Consider the following 22,660-nt stretch of genomic DNA (forward strand, 5'->3'; position numbering starts at 1 on the left):
ACCTCGATTTCCTTGAATTTAGCAAGAAATTTTAACCACAGCAAAAGCACAAGAAACAGAAGCAGTATTTTGGGCTCCCTCAGAATTTAAAGTTATTTAAAAAGACACCCTACAAAATGGGAAGATAATTTCAAATCATACACGTAATAAAGGCTTAAAGCCAAGAATATAGCCAAATGAAGTGAAGCACACAGTAATTACAGTACTGAGGCAGGGGGATCAGAAATTCAAGGCAATCGGAAGCCAGCTTGGGTTACAGAGACCTTGTTTCAAAAACATATTCAATCCAGAGACAAATATCAAAAACTCTAAAGTTAACGACAAAAGAACAAGGAACCATTCAAATAATAAGCAAGCAATGGAGCCAGGCGGTGGTGGCGTAAGCCTTCTATCCCAGTACTCAGGAGGCAAAGGCAAGTAGATATCAGAATCTGAGGCCAGCATGGTGTGAGCATAGAGTGAGTTCTAGGACAGCCGGAAGCCACAAACTGGAATAGGGGAAAATGGAAAGTCACTGTTTATATAGTAAACATTGGGATGACAAGAGTTATGGGAATAAGTAGTCCTGACAGTACCACAATGATGTAATCAATGCTACTGAATAGCACACACTTAATAATAGCAAATATTAAATAAAAGGTTTTTAATCAAAACTTTTAAACTATAAAAATGAAATGTATGAATTTTTATAAGATCTTCATCACAGAGCTAATCAGTATTTGCATGAGCAGAGTTCGGCAGAGAAAGAACTATTGTCAGGGCTGGAGATGACAAAGTTGTTAAGAGCACTTGCTCCTGTAGAGGACCTGGGTTTGGTTCTCAGTGCCCAAAGGGTCATTCACAACCTTCTGTAACTCTAGTTCGAGGGGATTTTATGCATCTTCATGACCAGGCACACACATGGTGTACATACATTCATGAGGGCAAAACACTCATAAACATAAGTAAAGATTATTAAAATAGCAAATGGATGGAGCTAGAATAGAAAACATCATATTAGCCGGGCGGTGGTGGCGCACGCCTTTAATCCCAGCACTCGGGAGGCAGAGGCAGGCGGATCTCTGTGAGTTCGAGACCAGCCTGGTCTACAAGAGCTAGTTCCAGGACAGGCTCCAAAACCACAGAGAAACCCTGTCTCGAAAAAACAAAAAACAAAAAACAAAAAACAAAAAAAAAAAAAAGAAAACATCATATTGAATGAGGTAACCCAGACCCAGAAAGACAATTATCATATGTACTCACTCACAAATGGCTTTTAGACATAAAGCAAGGAAAAATCAGCCTATAATTCACAACCCCAGAGAACCTAGTAACAGAGAGGACCCTAAGAGAGACATACATGGATCTAATCTACATGGGAAGTAGAAAAACACAAGATCTCGAGTAAATTGGGAGTATGGGGATCATGGGAAGAGGGCAGAAGGAGAGGGGGAGAAGAGAAAAATATATAGCTGAATAAAATTAAAAAATAAAGTCTATTGCCAAGTTTAAGTATCTGAAAGGACAATTCAAATTCTTATCTTCTTAACAAAACACTTTCTGTTACCATGCTCTCTTCAGACATTAGCCAAAGTGACATACAGTAACAAACTAAATGTACAACAGACATGAAAAAACCCCACAGTGTTAATAAGCAATTGATCATATAAAAAGATATTTTATCATTTTTAAAATTTTAATTGTTACTTTGTAAATCTAAGTGGATTGAGCCCGTTTGTTAACCACAATGCACTACAAAATTATAAAAATATTCTGAAAGAATTTAAAATTACCATCATGTAAGGCCAGGCGTGGTGGTGTACACTATTAATCCCAGCACTAGGGAGGCAGAGACAGGAGGACCTCTGTGACCTTGAGGTGAGCCTGGTCTACACCATAATTTCCAGGACAGACTTTACAGAGATCTTTGTCTTAAAACTACAAGCAAAATAAAATAACAACAGCAACAAAACTACAAGGTTGTGAGACAGTTCAGTGGGTAAAGACAGTAGCTTCCAAGCCTGATGACTGAACTGATTCCTGGACCCATATCCAGCATGGCAGGAGGGAACTGATTCCCCAAGAGTTCTCCCTGGACCTCCACATGTGTGCTGTAGCATGTATACACCGACACAGGCATGCACACATGCAATGTGAAAACAGAATCAGCATATAAATCCATATTATCTGACTTAAAGAGTCAAAACGTGCTGCTTAACTAGTGACATCTAGTGGTCTGCCATGCTACTTATGCAACAAAAATTTTTCTTGTTACTTGAGGAATCTGTATACTTAAATTCAGAACCCAAGACCTCTTATTCTAAGGAATGAGTACTTTTAACTGCAAAAAGCACAAATGATGACTTAAATATCTATCTTCCTCATAAATATACACATACGTGCATGCCCATATGCATACATGCAGGCACATGTATACACACTGGTGCGGAAGAATTGTCTGTATTCTGTCAATCATATCTTAAATAAACGCTGATTGGCCAGGCAGGAAGTATAGGCGGGGTCAACCAGACAGGAAGTAGAGGCAGGGCAATGAGAACAGGAGTATTCTGGGAAGAAGGCAGCTCTTTCGAGAGTCCTGCTCAGACCACAGAAGAAGCAGGATGTGACCTGCCCCACTGAAAAAGGTACTGAGCCATGTGGCTAACATAGATAAGAATAATGGGCTAATGTAAGTTATAAGAGCTAATACGAAGCCTGAGCGAATGGGCCAATCAATTTATAATTAATTCAGACTCTCTGTGTGATTGATTTTCTTTGGGGCTTTCCGGCTATGGGAACTGGGCAGGGCGGAAACCTCAACTAGCAGGCCTTCGTGTTACAACACACTTCTACCATGAATATTTAATTTACACTTACTTGTATGTGTGCATAGAATGCATGTTTGTCACAGCACATATAGAGATCAACAACAACAAAAACCACACATGGTCTTAATCTCAGCACTCAGGAGGCAAAGGCAGGAGTATCTCTGTGAGTTCTAAGATAGCCTGTCTACATAGTGAACTCCATCACAAACAACCAAGACTACAAAGAACCCTGTCTCAAAAAACCCAAAATATTTAAAGTAGATTTCAATACTGAGGACTTTATATATTATGCCTCTAATTCTATCAAATAGCTTCTATGAACAGCTTTCAGGCAATAACACCTATCAATCTCAATCATATTCTTTTTTTTTGTTTTGTTTTGTTTTGTTTTTTCGAGACAGGGTTTCTCTGTGGTTTTGGAACCTGTCCTGGAACTAGCTCTTGTAGACCAGGCTGGCCTCTAACTCACAGAGATCCGCCTGCCTCTGCCTCCCGAGTGCTGGGATTAAAGGCGTGCGCCACCACCGCCCAGCCCTCAATCATATTCTTAACAACCAACTAATTCCTCATGTAAGTACAGATAACATACTCTATAGTGATATTTTATTTGTGTTGTAATAAATAAAGCTTGCCTGAAGATCAGAGTGGAAGGCTAGCCACAGTAGTCAGCCATAGAAGCCGGGTGGTGGTGGTGCATGCCTTTAATCAGCCATTTCAGTCTGAGGTACAGGTAAGAGCCAGTGGTTGGCTGCTTTGCTTTTTCTGATCTTCAACTTGAACCCCAATATCTGTATCTAGATTTCATTATTTGTGCTATAATCCTCAATTTCTGTTATCTGTCTCCTCCATTCCTGTTGCCACTACTTGGGTTCTGATACCATTTTTGCCTGAATCTAGGTTTCACAGTTAAATTTCATCATGTTGCTTCCTACTTAAGTTCCTCCAAAAACTTTGCTTTGTTTATAAAGAACCCAAGTTTTGCAGCTTTAGTGTGGCTTGAAAATCCTTCCCTTTGCCTTCACCATTATATTTTAGTATTTTGTTTGTTTGCTTTTTTTTTTTTTTGGAGACAAGGTTTCTCTGTGTGCCCTGGCTGTTCTGGAACTTGTTCTGTGTAGACTAGGCTGGCCTAGAACTTACAGAGTTCCACCTGCCTCCCAAGTGTTGGGATTAAAGGCATATGCCACCACCAACTCACCATTATATTTTAGAAGAATAATGGTCAGTAAAATTTCCTGTAGTCATATGGTGTCATATAGCGAGCCAGGCAATGATGGGCACCTGTCTTGAAACAACAACAACAAAACAAACAAAAACCCACAACAGTTATATGGTGAATATTTTAGGTTGTTCTGGTCACATGGTCTCTGTACCAACAACTGAAAACTGCCACTGTGGAAGGAAAACAACAATATGGAATCATATGTTTCCAAATAAAAGTTGGATAGCAATCAAGTTAATGTGAAAAGCCTCTGACTGCTGATCTGCTTAAAATTTCTTGCATTATACTCCATGTTTCCATAGCTAATGGAATGTGTGCAGTGTATTCTTACATTGTACATGTTTTAATTTCTACTATAGCAAATATTGGTAGATGTAGTTTATATTGTACTAATTAATTATAGATTGAATTTTTTTGGCCTAGATTTGTTTCCTTTTTGTTTCTGGCATAAACTACAGGATTTGTTTTTTGTTTTTGTGAGACAGGGCCTTATTATGAAGCTCCAGTTGTCCTGGAACTCAGTATGTAGGCCAGGCTGGCCTTGAATTCACAGAGATCCATCAACCTGTCTCTACAGGCATGAACCATGCCTGGCTCAATTTTTTTTCCTTTAAGATTATTTATTTTTGTTTATGTGCACACGTACATGCCTCTATGAGTTTATGTGCATGAGGGGTGTGTGTGTGTGTGTGTGTGTGTGTGTGTGCGTGCAGGAATTGGAGTTACAGGTAGTTGTGAGTTGCCTGATGTGGGTGCTGGGAATTGGCAAGATGCTCTCGACCACTGAGTCATTTTACCAGCCTGTTGACTAGATGATTCTTAGTAATCCCCACAATTAGTAGGCAATTGGCATTCCTCAGGCTAGAAGGCATCAAATTTACAGAGGCCAAATGTACTCCATTGGGTGTGATTAGTACAAAGCTTAAGAAACTTGTGGTGAGCCGGGCGGTGGTGGCGCACGCCTTTAATCCCAGCACTTGGGAGGCAGAGGCAGGCGGATCTCTGTGAGTTCGAGACCAGCCTGGTCTACAAGAGCTAGTTCTAGGACAGGCTCCAAAACCACAGAGAAACCCTGTCTCGAAACTCCCCCCCCCCCAAAAAAAGAAACTTGTGGTGATATCTTGTTTGTACAAATAAAGCTTGCCTGAAGGATCAGAGGGAGGAGCTAGCCACTAGCTAAACATAGGTCTGCACAGACAGATAGGAAATGAAATGGCTGGGCAAAGAGAAGAAGTAATAAGGCAGGAGGAGACAGGAGTTCAGTTTCTTTTCTGCCAGAAAGTTGAGTAGGTAAGGTGTCTGTGGTTTTGCTCATCTCTCTGATCTCTCAGTATTTTCCCCAATATGTGACTTTGGGCTTTTATTAGTAAAATCTGTTAGAACTTGTGCTATATATTGGAGCCCACTAAACTGAAAAACAACACCTAAAGATCGGCTTTGGACTGCAAACTGCTCAGGACGATTTCGAGGTGGCTAGCTAAGATGATCCAGCCTTATAGACCACTCTAGCTAGCACTTGAGACAAGCCCTGCATTTTCCCATTACGCAGAGACTAGACAATAAATGATATAGCTACCTCTCCAAGGACTTGACAATTAAGCCAAATCTTTCTCTTCAGAATCCTCTAAAGACGCCACTGCACCCAGACAGCAGGAAGTAAATTCAAGAATACAACAAAGAATTCCCAAGAGGTGAGGTGGATGGTTTTTGGTCATTCTATCAGTTATGGATCTTGTCATTATTTGGGGGGGAGGGGGGTTATAAGTTGTTGTTGATTATGGTCAGGAAGAAAGCTGAACAAAAGAGATGAGACTCTGAGTTCTTGTTTTGAGGAAAAAAAGGGGGGATACATATGATAGAATAAAAGGGTAGATTATTAAATCTACTTTTAAACCAAAAAAACAAATACTAGTCTTAAATATTTTACATTGGCTTAGATTTTTTCATATATTGATACAAAGTTGAGATTTTTTTCTTTTTTAAAAAAAAATATTTATTTATTTATTATGTATACAATATTCTGTCTGTGTGTATGTCTGCAGGCCAGAAGAGGGCACCAGAACTCATTACAGATGGTTGTGAGCCACCATGTGGTTGCTGGGAATTGAACTCAGGACCTTTGAAAGAGCAGGCAATGCTCTTAACTGCTGAGCCATCTCTCCAGTCCTTGAGATTATTTTTGTTAGACCATAGTGTACATACATTTCTAATCTTATTCAAGGTATGGTACCCAGGCAACTCATTTAACAATGTAATGCAAATTTCTAGCCCTTGAAAGTTATTATTACCAAATATTTAGAATAATAAGGAAATGCAGGTTAGTAATTAGTCACCTATTACAATTGAGTGTATAGTCATATTAGGTACGCTTTCAAGGTCAAACATATATTTTAGATAGACAGGTCACCTTCAAACACTCCAGAGAGCTATAGAATATAAAATTGAGGCTGTTTTAATAATATAGTCTCTTTTCTTTTTTTTGACAGTGAGACATGTCTGCTCATGGCATCACCAATCTACTCCAGAGAAAATGATGGACATCTTCTTATTAAGACCTATTAGAACTTGTGCTACACGAACTTGGACAATACAATTATCCAGTCATCTAATCCAGTCTGAGCTGTCGTCATCACTATGCTGCTCCATTCCTACACACTCAAAGTGTCAAAATAACTAATTTCTTGGGGAACTCACCCTCATTCTCACTACTGCTAGAACGGACCTCAGGAGATGATTCAGATTGTGATGATGAAAATTCTTCTTTCCATTTCTTCCGTTTCTTTGGTGGTGGCTCAGCCTTCATTTTGAGTTGTTTAGCTTTGGGTTTTGTAGAAGGGGCTTTTGTAGTTGGAGTTTTTGATACTGGTGGGTCAGAAGTTTTACTGCTACTACTTGGCTTAGATGGAACATTTCTGCAATGTTAAAACAAGTTTCATTAACATCATTATATCTCTTGAAAAGAAATAATCTGGTGATTAATAAGAGAAGATTAAACAAACTCAGGACAACAGTTCCAAAATAAAGTTCACGTGCTATACAACTCAATAGTGACTACTATAGCATTTTCTTGAAATAGATTGCTTGACACTGGCACGTTATGCTGTTATTAAGGTGCTATTAACTCAGCTTTAGCACATCAAATCCCTTATGGTTCATTTTCCAGAGGAGATGAGGTGTACAAAGCCAAATCTAGCCTTGATACTCTAGTGGAAGTAGGTTTTGATGAAGAAATACATGTATATGCATCTTCTGAGAAGTCCTGAAGTCCTATGCTAAATCTAGAGATCTGTGTGGTTAAATTCCATCAGGACATCGGGTAGTAGCGGTGCACACCTTTAATCCCAGCACTCAGGAGGCAGAGGCAGGTGGATTTCTGTGAATTAGAGGCCAGCCTGGTCTACAGAGCTAGCTCCAGGCCAGCCAAGGTTATACAGTGAAATCCTGTCTCAAGAAAACAAAACAAAACAAAAAACCACCATCATGACCATTGGGTCAGTAGCTGAAAATAGGTGATGATCTTTAGTTTTGTTTGTTTGTTTGTTTGTTTTTGGTTTTTCGAAACAGGGTTTCTCTGTGGCTTTGGAGCCTATCCTGGAACTAGCTCTGTAGACCAGGCTGGTCTCGAACTCACAGAGATCCGCCTGCCTCTGCCTCCCGAGTGCTGGGATTAAAGGCATGCGCCACCATCGCCCGGCTGATGATCTTAATTAAAATAGAGCTACATGATAGTAGACTGAGTACCTAGAGTTATATAGCACATCCAATATCCATCACAGTGTCATACCAACTACCTTTTAAATTCATACCACAGACAACCCAGGCATATTGATCCATGATAAGAGTTCTACTGTGTCTGTGTGTGTTCCCATCGCCCAATTACCTTATTATAAACTTTATTTTTTTTAAATTTATTTATTTATTATGTATACAATATTCTGCCTGTGTGTATACCTGCAGGCCAGAAGAGGGCACCAGACCTCATTACAGATGGTTGTGAGCCAATATGTGGTTGCCGGGAATTGAACTCAGGACCTTTGGAAGAGCAGGCAATGCTCTTAACCACTGAGCCATCTCTCCAGCCCACCTTATTATAAACTTGACATTCACTTATTACTTTCATTTTATGGATAGAAAAGAGAGCTTCAGAAAGGTTCTTTCACAAAGAGGTAGATTCAAAACATTTGCACCTTCTATCACATCAAGAAGATCCAAGCAAAGAAGAAGGTACCTACATTACTGCACCCAACTCATTCTTTGTAAGAATCACTTACTACAAAAGAGACCGCATTACCCTCATGTGATCCTTACAATGCTCAAGTAAGAACATAAATATATTACATAAAAAACAAATACCTGATAGCTTGTGAAGGCTTGTTTCTTGGCTTTTTGGAACACACTCTAACATACTCCTTTTTGTTTGCATTTTCAATGACCTTCACATATATCCTTTTGTATTTAGTTTTCGCATCTCCAAAATATCCAAGATACTAAGGAAGGAAGTATTAGAATTATACAATTACATAATTTATACACATAAATAGTACTTTATTGACCTCACTGCCAGCTACCCTTTAGTTTTCCAAAACATATCCCTATCAAGACTAGTTTTATCCTGATTTTGAAAAGGGCAGGGGTGGGGAGACAGTATGTTTGAGAGTGAATGTGAGTGAGAAGAGGAGCAAGAGAAGGAACATGCACAAGTGCATGCAGACACCCAAAGAGGAGATGGAGGTACAGGAAGTTTTCAGTTTTCTAACATGAACTCAGGTCCTTCTCAAGAGCAGTAATAAATTGCAGAGCCATCTTTCCAGCTCTGTTATTTCACTTATTTATTTTGAAATTTGGGTGTGTGTATCTGTGTACATGTGTACATATGAGTGCAGATGTTCTCAGATACCAGAAGAAGGCACAGAATCCCCTACAGCTGCAATCCAGGTCCTCTGCAAGAGCAGAAATGTCAGTGCATCTAAGCCTACTCACTGCTCCCCGGACAGTCAGTTTAGAGAAGCTGATAGAGTCAAACATTTTACTTACACTATTTGTAGCTGCAAACTCTCTTTGCCCATCTCGAATTTCAGGAACAAATTTCTGTAACAAAGCTTTCTGTACTTTCCAAATAGCTGGGGGCTCTTTTCCTATATTTAAAGCTTCCTATAATAAGCAGAATTAATTATATTTAGGAAAATATCAACATGTTTATATTTATAGAATGTTACTGCAAGGAGGAATCTTAACACAATTTTTTATTCTATTTTTTTTATTAAAGATTTTATTTATTATGTATACAGTGTTCTGTCTGCATGTATGCCTGTAGGCCAGAAGAGGGTGCCAGATCTCTTTACAGAAGATTGTGAGCCACCATGTGGTTGCTGGAAATTGAACTCAGGACCTCTGGAAGAGCAGTCAGTGTTTGTAACCTCTGAGCCATCTTTCCAGCCTTCATTCATTTTTCTTGTGTGTGTGTGGTAGGGGGGAGGTGAAGAAGGGTTTGTATGTAGGCCCGACTGTCCTGGAATTTATATGTACCAGGCTGAGTGCTGATATGAAGGGTGTGTACCACCATGCCTAGCACATTTCATTTCTTATCTTTGGCTGAGTTTCTACAATAATGAACACCCATCCACACATACACTTGTAGTAGTAGTATCAAACTTAAGGCCTTAATTAAATATACAAAAAAGGTGGTGGTGGGATGGGAACACTGAGTGATTTATGGCGAGAAAATTGCTTTCAGTGATATTGATTTAAGAAATACTATTTCCTAAAAATCACGTTCAAATTAACTTGGAGGAAAGACGTTACTGAACTCACTCCTCTACCCCCACCAAGACTTTCTATTTGGTAGTGAGAAGTGATAGGCGGATCTCTGTGAGTTGAAGGCCAGCCAGGTCCTACAGAGCAGGTTCCAGGACAGCCAAGGTACACAGAAACACTGTCTCAAAAAACAAAACAAAATTATAAAACATAATCCAATTTCATGTTTGTGTTCTGCTATTTTCTTAAAATTATATGAACATTTTCTTATACTCACTTGGAAGTCTTGAAAAAACATTAACAAAACTGATGTAATTTTGGACTTGAGCTGTAGCTTAGTTGGTAAAGTGATTGCCTTGCATACACAAAGCCCTAATTCAGTCCGAAGGATTGCATAAAACTGTGTAAGGTGGTGCATGCCTATGATCCTGTTCAAGGCTAGTCTGCACAATATAAGACCCCCATTCCAAAAAGCCAACACCAGCTGAGTGTGACAGCCCTTGTCACAGTGCCAAACTGGGCTACAGAGTAAGAGGCTAAATAAATTAAGTAATTAAATTAAAAATCTGACATCCAGTCCAATGTTATAGAACACAGTAACAGGACACTGATTAAAATTTTAGTGTTTTGTAAAGCACAACAAGTATGCCACTGATATCATGAAAATACAAGCATTCCAGGTCCTTTAAGCTGGGAGCATTCACTGACCTTAAATGTCTCTATATCTTCTATCTTTATCACAAATTCATCACGTTCTCTGTATTGGCCTTCTCCTCCGCTTTCTATATCTTCCTCATCTGTAAAACCTTCTATTGCAACTGTGTCCTGTCCTTTCGCAAACTGGTCCGAAGGAAGACTATCGAGTTCTATGGCTTTGGGGGGTTCTGTGGAGTTTGCATTTTCCAGGGTATTTACAGCGGATAAAGTCAAATGAAGGTCTTGTTTTGCACCAGCAGTGGAGGAAGTGGGAGCAGCACCAGCAGTCTCAGCAGATACACCAGGAGTTGTCACAGGTAGAGCTTCTGAAACTAAACAACGCAAACAGAACCAATGACAAATATTTAAACATAGTCCAAAAACTTAGCATAAGTTATTTTTGTAATCAATTGCTTGGAAACAATTCCATGGGAAGAAATTAAGAAACAGATGTTAATCCAAGAATCAAAGATGTGCAAATTGAATCTGGACAGGAAGACTGCAGTGCAAACCTGCAGTTATGACCTACCTATCTATCAGTTCCTCAAACTACATTAAACACAACAAAGATAATTTCAAAAGGAAGAGACACACAAGAGTGATAGAAAATAGGAATAACCAAAGCTTTAAGAACTCCTAGAAGAAAAGATAACTGGATATTGACGGGCCCAGTGGTTAAGAGCACTGGGCTACTTTTCAGAGGATCCTGCTTAGATTTCTAGCACTAAATAGCACCTCACAACTGTCTCTAATTCCAGTTTCAGGAGACCTAACGTTCTCGCTGGCCTCTATGGGAACTGGGTATACACATGGTGCAGACTTACTTATAAGCAGCCAAACACTACCCCCCACAACAACAAAACCAAGCAAATACTTCAAAACAGCACTATATACTAACAGATTAAATATATCGGGTGAAAAAGACAAACTTCTAGGAAGATATAAACTATTAAAAAGAACTAAGGAAGAATGAAAAATAGAAATAAAATAATCAGCCAAATAAGCAAAATTTAAAAATCATCCTATAAAGAAAATGCACAGGCCCCATTTTAAATTCTATGAAGATTGAAGGAAATAATATCAATATTTAATAAACTCCTCAGTTAAAGGATATTTACAAAATACCCACAGCTAATATTCACTATATCTAAAGAGGAAAACTGAGTGTTTCCCCCTAAGAACTAACAAAATTATCTGTGGATGACATGACCTTGTATCCATAGAAAATCCTAAGGAATTTACTGAAAAACTATTAGAACCAGTAAACAAAACCAGAAAGACTGCAGGACATATTAAGGCCAAAATATAATCAAATCTGTTTCTATATATTTGTAATGAACATTTATTGAAGCAAATAAAATTTAGGATCAAATTTATAAAATTTATACTGTGAATACTATCAAATATTGTTCAAAGGCATTAAAAAGCAACAATAATCAAGAAAATATGGACAGGTATTGCACACACACACACACACACACACACACACACACAATTTGTTTTCAAGGCAGTGTTTCTCTATGTTCTGGCCATCCTAGAACTTACTTTGTAGACTCGGCTGCCTTCAAAGCCAGAGATCCATCTGCCTCTACTTCCAGATTGCTGGGATTAAAGTCATGAGTCTGCCCAGCAAACAGCACTGTATTTATGACCAAATGACTTTCACAAAAATGACAAAGCATTAAACAGCAAAAGATGAATCTTTTCAACAAATGGTATCAGGACAATTAACAGCCCCTGTATGAAAGAGTGATGTTGAACCTTTACCTTGTGTCATATACAAAATTAAATAAAAACAGATCACTTACCTAAATACAAAAGCTAAAATCATACAATTATTTGAAGACAAACTGGTATAATTCCTTATGACCTAAGTTAGGTTATGATTTTAGCATACTACCAAGTGCCTATGGGACCAAAGAAAAACAACGGTGGCCTCATTAAATATGTAAAACTTATGTTTTAACTGCTGTCACCAGTCAAATAGATGAGAATGATGTGTTTAAAATTAGGTGTTTACCAGAGATGTGTATCCAGAATATATGTAGGACACTTACAGCTGTATCATAAAAAGAGAAATCATCAATTTTAAAAATGGGCAAAGGGAGCTGGAGGGACGGTTTAGTGTTTATGGGAATTTACTGCTCTATCAGAGAACAAATTCTGACACCTCCACTGGATGACCCACAAACCTTTGAACTCCCTAGTTCTAAAGGCTTTAACAAGCTTCTGACCTCTATGGGCAGCTACACACACACACACACACACACACACACACACACACCACACACACACACACACACACACACACCCCACACACACGTTACACAAGCACAGACATGTAAAATAATCTGTTTTAAAAAATGGCCCATGGATATAAACATATTTGAGAAAAATATAAAAAATTACCAATAAACGAACATGGTGGCACACAACTTTAATATGTGAGTTCAAGGCTATCTTAGCCTATATACTAAATTTCAGCCAGTCAGGACTATATATTGAGACCCTATCTCAAAACATGAGTAAATAGGCTAGACATGAGTATGCCTTTAATCCCAGCACTCAGGAGGCAGAGGCAGGTAAATTTCTGTGACTTCAAGGTCGGCTTCATCTACACAGTAAGTTCTAGAACTTTATCTCAAACAAATAAATACCAACAAACACACAAAAGTTCAGTTAATGGTGATGAAAAAATGCATTCGGAATGCGGATGTAGGAAGATCAGAAGTTCAAGGTCATCTTTTGTCATAAAGAGTTCCAAGCCAGCCTAGGACAGACGAGGTCCTGTCCCAAAACAAAGGTTGTAAATAAATATATTAAAGACCAAACATGTATCCAAATGGACCAAAAGTTAGCTTTGAACCCATGCCTCTCCCTCAAGTACCTGTCACACCTGCCTGGCTCCCAAAAATAATTCCCAAAAATTACGTTTTAAATTCTTAAAAGATTACCAAATAAGGGGGAAAATGTAGCAATGCTATATAATGTGTCACTAGTGATATTAAAGATAAAGACTTAAAGCTAAGTATAGTGATCTACATGTACAACAAGCAGGTGCAAAAGCAAAGGAATCACCTCATGGGGAGCTCATAGGTTATATGGTGGGTTTAACTTACTATGAATGCTTTCTAGAGAGCAGTGTTTATTATGAAAACTTTCCTCCTTTGCTCCACCTTGTAGCCACCCACATTCTAGCCACCTTCCCTTGTTTTCAATGCTACCCTGTCTGTTCCAAGTCAGTTTAGTTTCTGTTTTAAGCAGAGAATTATTTAGGAAGGTAGGTACTTCCTTTGTTCCTTTCTTTGCAAAACGCTAATTCTGCTTATGAAATTACTACATGGTGTTCAGAAAATATGGATAGCTTGGACAGTATCTATATTTTCAAATTTATGAAAATTTTACTGATTATTTTGCTTTGCATGTTTGAATATTTCTACATGTGATTTAGTGCTTAAGAAAAAAATACTGTTCCAAAAGAAAACACAGAAATAGAAAAAATACATTTTAAAACACTAACAAAATTGGGATGCCAATGTTAGAAACTGAAATCATTAAATGGAAAAAAAAGGACACATTTTTTTTCATGGAAAAAGAAAATCTAGGTAGAAAAATCTTCTACACTTGGCCTGGGAATGGTGACACACACCTTTAACTCCAGTGACTAGGAGGCAGAGGCTGGCAACCCCTGGGAATCTGAGGCTTCACAGTTTGCCTCACAATAATGTAACAAATTAGCTAAAACGGAGAAAAGATACAATCCCCCCAAAAAAGCAAACCATACACCTAATCACAAAAATTCAAAGCATAACAAGTAAATTACCACTGAGGACCCTAGTTTAGTGGTAAATTACTTGCCTAGCATGTAAATAAAAAGAGAATATGCCATCTTATAAGTATATAACCCAACCTCAAAAATCATAAATATTTTGATGTCTGTTTCAGTCATCCATCACTTTCATAATTCATGAAGCATCTATATTTTTTCACTTTTGTTTATTGTATGTGGTCTGTGTGTGCATGTGTGCTACAAAGCTTGTCTGGAGGAGTTCATTCTTTCTCCACCTTCACATTGTGTCTAGGATCAAACCCAAACTGTCGACTTCCTGATAACTGCCTTTACCCACTGATCCACCTTGTCTGCACCTCTCTCCACAACAAATTCTAGGTAGAATGTTTTCCTTGAAGAAAGAATATACATTTCTTTCTTTTGAAATTTTATATTATTTTTCCAAGGGTGTGTGTGCGTCTCACTATATATAGTTCTGGCTTTCCTGAAACTCATTATGTAGATCAGGCTGACCTCAAATTCCCCGAGTTTCACCTCCCTCTGCCTCCTGAGTTCTGGGATTGAAGGCATGTGCCACTATCCCTGGCCTCTTCAGAAATTTTTTAGAAGATATATTTGAGTAATAATACCAAGTAATATTTGCCTTTTCTTTGTATTCACAGATTATTTACCAAGTCACTTATAGAATTCATAAAATTCTGAAGGATGTGGTGGTCTGTATCTTTGATCCCAGCACTCAGCAGGTACAGACAAGTGGATACCTGTGAGTATGAGGCCAGTCTGGTCTTCACAGTGAGACCTTGTCTCAAAAGAATTTTTTTCCCCCTTTTCTTTCTTTTTCCTGTCCTGAGACATGGTTTCTCTATATAGCCCTAGCTGTCTTGGCTCTTGCTCCGTAGACCAGGCTTGTCTCAAACTTTCAGAGATCCACATGCCCGTCTTCCGAGTACTGGGATTTAGGGTTTGTGCCACCACTACCGGGCAAGTTTGTTTTCTTTCTTTTTTTTTTTTTTGAGATAGGGTCTCGCACTAAGAACTCTCAAGTAAAACAGGCTGACCTTGAATTCACAGAATTCCTTCTGCCTCTGCCTCCTGAGTGCTGAGATTAAAGGGTTGCAGCACTGTACAAGTTTTTTTTTTTTTTGTTTTTTAAGAAAGTCTCACGAGGGGCTGGAGAGATGGCTCAGAGGTTAAGAGTATTGCCTGCTCTTCCAAAGGTCCTGAGTTCAATTCCCAGCAACCACATGGTGGCTCACAACCATCTGTAATGAGGTCTGGTGCCCTCTTCTGGCCTGCAGACATACATGCAGACAAAATATTGTATACATAATAAATAAATAAATAAATAAAGTCTCACGAAACTCCAAGTAAGAATCCTTTAGACATATTTAGTATCAGACATTTATGTTAACTATCTAGGATATCAGTTGTTTCAAATGACCTTTAGTGAAGATAGCCTCAAATTCAGATAAGAAATATATTGCAAAAGAGTTTGTCTTAAAACTCCTATTTATACAAGAGCTTAGCAAGATTACGGGCTGTAAAATCATTGAAACCTAGGTTCACAGGCGGTCTTGTCACTAGTCATGTGGGAGTAGTTCACTTACCCTCAGTTATATCAGGTGTGCATCTCTCTGTTTACTTTTTTTAAATGACGTGCATGTCTATAACTAGGTACAAGAGTGCAGGTGCCCAAAGAAGCCGGAAGCATCAGACAGCCCCCTAGAGCTGAAGTTATAGGTGGCTGTGATACGCCGAACATGGGTACTAAAGAAATCAAACTTAGCTCCCCTGAGAAAGCACAATGTGTTCTCAACTGTGGAGCCATCTCTGCAGCCCTTTCTGTGTGCACATCTCCTAACCCTTTTCCTGGCATAGAGGTATTGGCTATGTAAATTGCTGTAGTATTTTTCCTAAATCTGTTCCTTAAATAGTAAACTGTGGCTGAACTGGTGGGGCATGCCTTTAATCTCAGCACTGAGTTCAAGGTCAGCTTGGTTTATTCAATGAGACCCTATTTAAAAAAAGAAAGAACTTAACTGTACTTACCTGTTAACTATTTATTCAAGATACTGCTTCTCAAAGCCTTTCTTATGTTAATTGAAGGAAAAAGTAAGGTATCTATCCCAAGATATGGAAATATAGTGAGAAGCCAGCACAGAATCCTGAAGTTCTCTCTTGAACAGATTAATATACATTTTGTACAAAACCACACCTAATATTAAAATGCTAACCTTTGGGTAAAACTGGATTAAGAAAATATGCCAGACTTATACAAGAGGACCTATAATACGTTTCCAATTCCAAAACTGCCTTAAGCTATCTATACACTTGGAGAACTGCAGACAGCAGACTGTGTTAGGAGATTATTTGTGGTATAACCAAACTCCTGCATGTAAGGAAATATCAAAAAGCAAAGCCTCAAGACATCTTCTTGTCCCTAACAGATATTTGCAAGGTGCTTAAAACACTAGAGAGGTTTTTAAATGTATGCCATAGCTAAAAGACTAATGGCAGGATGTCACAGCGTGAATTAACACTTTACCTGTTTTCTTTGTTTTATCAGAAGTAGTATCCAACGCAGATAAGGGAGCAGAGATTTTCTTATAGATATCATGGCCACACATGCCAGGATCTTCCTCATCAGAAGAAAAGGAAGATAAATGTTCTAAATTTTTAAGTTCACTGTCAACTTTCTCTGATGGACTGATCCCTCCAGTCTCAAATGCTAATGGCACAGGTGTTGCAGGTGACATCTTTGCAAGTGGTGGGGCACAGAAAGGATGAGTAACTTGGGTTCCTGATCGTCTGGTCCTACTAGGCATTCGAACAGCAAGGGTAGAAAACTGTTGTTTGGGCCCACACTTCAGGAAGTCTAAGAAAGAAGCAATAAATCCTGTTTTGACTTCTGGCTGCTTTTCCTCTACTTCTTTGATCTTCTGCCTCATTTTTTCTTGATGCTGGTAACCTTCATCACAGTTTTCTGAGGAAGAAGGAGTGTATGGTAAATACATGTCTGCACCCCTGGGGTTCTGGCGCTTGCTTTGAGCAGACTTTTTTGGTGGTTTCTGACTACTGTCCTCTTCCTCTTTACCTTGTCCTTTTCCTTTAGTTTTTTTCTTTGGAAGGTTAAAGTATGCTACATCTTGCTTTTCATCTTCAGTCTTGCCACTAGCTGCATCCCCAGGCTGGGCCATGGCAAGCAGTGCAAGTGTGTTCCTTCGATGGTTCACTGACATACTGCTGTCGTCAGCTACTAGGGTAAAGTCGCTCTCTGATGCTACACTCTCTCCACTTATGCTCTGGCTAGCAGAAACAAACTCTTGATTTCTGTTATTACTCAATGCACTTTCAACAGCAATTTCACTATCTTCTTTCGATTCATGATTCATAGCCAACTGTTTCTTAAATGAGTCAGCACTTTGTTCCTGCACTTCATGACCTGGTCCAACCATGGCGGAAGATGCTTTTGTGGGTATATTTTGACCAGGTGTCTCCATGTGCTGTTGATCAAGGACTGTTTTTGACTGAAGGGTGGGTACTGATGAAAGGTTTACAGTAACTTGACTTCCACTTAGGGGGATGTCATTAATATTCTGTGGCTTTCCTACTGTAGCTGTTATGGAGTTAAAATCTGAATTCACGTGCCTGACATCTAATGACTGCTGAAAATGAGATTTAGAATCACTACCTTCAACAGCCTGCATGGTTTCATTTGAAGTGGACTTGGAAAAGTCAGAAGGTGTAACCCCACAAGCCGCTGCTGTAGCTGCCAAGATGTCATCTACATTTGATAAAATATTCCTTTCATCACTGAGAAGCATTGCCTCTGGGAAGCACATTGATCCAAGAGAAACAAACTGATTCTTTGAATCATGTTGATTGGCTTCACTGAAAGGGCCCTTCGTTGTTAGCTGCTGCAGAGGTTTTGAAGGTTCAGGGAGGTCTAGTTTCATAATCTCAGAATTTTGAGGATGGAGCTGCTGTTGTGGATGCTCACCATTGCTCTGAATGATGTGACCATCCATCTGAAGAAAAGAGTGGACTACCTGTTGGGGGCTCTGAACACGCTGTACTTGTAAAGATGCCTTTGCTTGTCCTAGGCTTGCCTGTAGAATCCCAGCCTGCTGAAGAATCTGTAAGTCACAGGCAGAATCTAAAAGGACTGGTGTATTAGGAAGAGTCTGATGACTATGTCCCAAAGCATGATGTGAAATCTGTATCTGAGATGAGGCACTAATTATTTGATCATGCTGTTCCTGAACCTTGGCTTCATGCATCTTATGTATGAGAGAATGCTGCTGGTTGAGGTCTTTTGTATTCAACCTTATCTGTGGCGCTGGCATTAAATTCGTTGCCTTCTTAAGATCAGTGTTTACTGCATTATTGGGCTGGCCACTTTGCTGGTTAAGTTGTGTCACTGAACCAACCATGTTTTCTTCTTGTTTTGAACCCTGGAGAGCAACTCCAACGACTTGGTCTTCAAGGTGGGAGTTGTTTCTGGTTATACTCTGAGAATATCGGTCATCTGACTTGGACGTCTTATAAACTGACTCTTGAGCATTCACGTCTCCATCAGGCAGCCTTTGGCTTGATGACTCAAGAGATGCCTGTGACTGCAATGCCTGTAACTTTTGCATTGGAAAATCATCATTTTGCTCTGAAGATGTATATACATTTGAGTCAAGTTTTCTCTCAGCATACGTCTTTGGATCAGGGGAAGGTATGCTATTCTGCATTGCCTGACCACGAGTAGAGGATGCAAAAGATGACTGCACAGCAGGCAAAAACTTTTGGGGCTGAGGCGGTGAAGATCCTTGGGTATGAGTGTTTGGGGATGAATGCATAGAAATATAATTTGGTGTTGGGCTAGAATCTGGCAAGCTCTGACCCCGGGAGGCAGAAGAATAAGAAAGAGAAGGGGCTGTTAATGTCAGAGACTGTACTGACGCATAACTTTCTGAAGGGCTAACAACTGATAAAACTTGTGATTGAGATGAATAACTGACCTGTGTTTGGCTAACTGGTGATAAACCCTGAGAGTGACCAGATGAGTAATTTTGAGGCTGACTGACTGGAGCCAGGTCTCTTGTTTGAGCAGGGTAATTCTCATTTGTAACTAAAGATAATACTTCTTGCTGATTGGATGAATAACTAAGTGTCTGATTTTCAGAGGTTACAGGCTGAGAAGACCCAGAAAAGGCCAATGTTTTGTATAAGGATGGCAATTTCTCAACCCTGCTGGACCTATAAACCTGTGAATGAACAATAGATGGCACATTATGTGGCTGTACTAAACCATAATTTTGGGACTGACTGACTGATAAAAGACTAGGTAGTTGTGCTGTAGAATAAATTTGTGCTTGACCTGATATTACAGAACTCTGGTTATGTAAAGGTTTAGAATAGTTTAGTGTTTGTACAGGAGGAATCACACTTGATGTTAGTGGTTGTTTTGTAGAACAGGCGTCTACTTTTGTAGCAGAAGGAAGATACCCTGATGATGGAATTACAGATGAATAAGACTGAGCATGTTCTGCTGAGACCTGAGGGGTCTTCTGTTGCAATGCTCCATTGCTCACCTGAGTAGAATCTCGAATTGAGCTACAGGATAAAGACGACTGCCTGGATGTTTCCTGAAAATTACCAATACTTGCACTTGATAGATAACTATGTAAGGGAAGCTGTGAACCAGTCAGTTGTGCCTGAATAGACTGGGTATCTGAAGGCCGCTGGTGGTGTTTAATAACACTACATTCTCGAAGAAGGGCTCTTTCAATGGAAGCAGCAGAACTAGTAAAAAGAGTTGAACTGTAGCCTTGAGGGGTTTGCTGGGCTCCCCCAAGTGTTGAAGGCAACAAACTAAATTGAGGTTGTAAGAGATGTGGTGCCGACTCTTGAGCTGAGCGATATGTTGAAGACTGAGGTGGTATGCTATTACTTAATGCAGAACTGCCCAGGCGCTCAAATGCCAAAGCGGTTGGAACAGTTCCCTGGGAAGTCTTAATTTGTAGCAAAGGATCATGAGGGTTTAAAATTCCATTTGATGTAGTGTTAAAAGTTGAATCCTGAAGCACCAAAGGTGAGGTGGTCGCAAAGTTTCTATTGCTAAAAGTCGCAGGATGCTGATAAGCGGATAGCACAGGTGGTGGAAGTGTTCCAGAGGTTGGCAAGGGTCCTGTAACAAACAGCTCAGTTGCTGCTGAGGAATGCATGCCTATGAAGAAAACATACAAAAATCCTTAGGTAATTATAGCACAGGCATTTAAATAAATATTGACATAGTAGTGAAAGACAACTTTTATCCCATCAAGATGTCTATGGGTTAATAAAAAGCCTTAAAAATTGGATCTGTATGTAAACTTTTAAAATTACATTTATGGGACCATGGGGACGATGGGGGAGAATTGAAAGGAGGAGGGGAAAGGCAGGGAGGGGAGCAGAGAAAAATGTAGAGCTCAATAAATATCAATTTAAAAAATAAAATAAAATCACATTTAAAATTAGTTTGCTTTCTTTTTTGTTTTTGTTTGTTTTGCTTTTTTTTCAAGACAGGGCTTCTCTGTGTAGCCCTATCTGTCCTGGAACTCACTCTGCTGACCAGGCTGGCCTTTAACTCAAAGAGAACTGCTTCTTGAGTACTGGGGTTGAAGGTAAGCCTGACGTTTAGCCTGCTTTCTTAAAGCAAAACCAAATTCCTAAAATAAATAGCAATTCATATCTATAACAATTAAAAAAGTAAGTTTACACATGGGAAATTGGATAAATGCCATATGAAAATAAAAGCTAGTAAAAGTGTATATAACCCTGACAGTTAATTTATTCCAAATTCCTCACACGAAATAATGAAGTAAAATGTACAAATCTTTAAAATTAAAACCCTAAATTGACTACACCTAACGAATAAATAAAAAGGAACAGAGATGTTATTAACACCGTAAAGTTTTCTTTTTCTTTTTTTCTTAAACCAAATTATATTCACTGAAGAAATCTCTTGAACTCTAAGTACTGACTTCTCTTGAACTGCCCAACAACAAAAGACACATAATTGTTATGAAAAATCGACCATTAATAGGAAATGTCAAGCAAGAGACTCCCATTTCAAGATGGCATTCTTTCTTCTTTACAATTCCTATAGTTTTCTCTCTCCCTCTGTGTGTGTGTGTGTTTGTTTTGTTTTTTGAGACAGCACTTCACTATGTGGCTTTAGCTGAACTGGAACTCATATAGACCAGACTGGCCTTGAACTCACAAAGATCCACCTGCCTCTGCCTCCCAAGTGCTGGGATTCAAGGTGGGCGCCACTATGTGTGACTCTGGTTAGGTATATATTAAACTTCCAAAGGTGCTAGCAAGAAAAATGTGTCCGCTTATTATCATTAACGCCAAACATTATCTCATTTCCATTTTATAACATTTCCATGGAAGAGATGTCTTATATATTATGTTTATAGACCAAAATGTGACAGCTGAGTGTTCTTATCCACTCAGTATAAACCAGTCATAAACTTAACAATAGAACTATTACCAGTTGCTTGAGGCGTGGGAGCGTAACCAGGAAGCTGATGAGAGGCTGCAAATGTCTGTCTCTGAAGGATGTCTGATTCAGACTGTGAGGGATGTCCATCTTCATAGCTTAAATGAGAGAGGACAGTATTAAATAAACTTCATAGGCAGGGATGAGAATGCACGCATAAGTTTATTATAGTTTATATACTGGACTATACCTATTTTAAGGACCAGGTTCACTAAATTCTATAAATTAATGAGTCTAATAATTAATCATTATATGGACAATGCCAAAACAACTTTTTAAGTTAGCATATTGGTTAGACAGAATAATGCTTTGGATTTCGTATTTCACCAGATTCACATCTTCCATCCCTGTCTTTATCCTAGTTTACCTTCCTCTTTGAAAACAGTCCCAAAGGAGGCAGTGGCACATGCTTTTAATCCCAGAACTTGGGAGGCAGAGGCAAGCGGATCTCTGTGAGTTCCAGGACAGCAAGCACTACACAAACCCTGTCTCAATAAAAATAAAGAAAAGAAAAAGAAAGGAAGAAAGTTCTATATTGTGTCTTATACTTTTGTGAATATATTGAATTTAAGTAGATGATACTATATAAAACAATGTTTTCACAATGACATTTTTGTACACGTATAGCATTTACTTATACCACATTTTCCTTATCCAGTCATGCACTGATGGACACTTAAGCCAGTATCACAACCTGGCTAACGTGAATACTGATAGTCTAAACAAGATACCCATCACTGCAGCTATCTCTGCCCAGTGCTAACTCTGATGCCTTAAAGTATACTACCCAGGCATAGTATAGCAGGGTGATATGTAGTCTAAGTTTTAGTTCTTTGAGGGCTCTCAATAATGAT

At 39.0% G+C, this 22,660-nt stretch overlaps 1 protein-coding gene across 3 annotated transcripts in view; it reads right to left on the reverse strand.

Moving 5' to 3' along the window:
- Qser1 (glutamine and serine rich 1) overlaps positions 1-22,660 on the reverse strand; it is a 70,616-nt gene that overhangs the window by 23,214 nt on the left and 24,742 nt on the right. For 2 of the 3 annotated variants that reach the window (XM_075961610.1, XM_075961609.1), the window contains exons 2-7: positions 21,798-21,904; positions 16,815-20,486; positions 10,492-10,811; positions 9,064-9,180; positions 8,383-8,516; positions 6,724-6,941 (exon numbers count right to left, since the gene is read on the reverse strand). In XM_075961610.1, coding sequence (XP_075817725.1) covers positions 6,724-6,941; positions 8,383-8,516; positions 9,064-9,180; positions 10,492-10,811; positions 16,815-20,486; positions 21,798-21,904 — 4,568 coding nt within the window. The remainder of the gene's footprint in view (positions 1-6,723; positions 6,942-8,382; positions 8,517-9,063; positions 9,181-10,491; positions 10,812-16,814; positions 20,487-21,797; positions 21,905-22,660) is intronic. The other variant, XR_012909685.1, reaches the window with a different exon arrangement.

The sequence above is a fragment of the Microtus pennsylvanicus genome, chromosome 2 (genome assembly GCF_037038515.1).
Source record: "Microtus pennsylvanicus isolate mMicPen1 chromosome 2, mMicPen1.hap1, whole genome shotgun sequence".
Lineage (NCBI taxonomy): Eukaryota > Metazoa > Chordata > Mammalia > Rodentia > Cricetidae > Microtus > Microtus pennsylvanicus.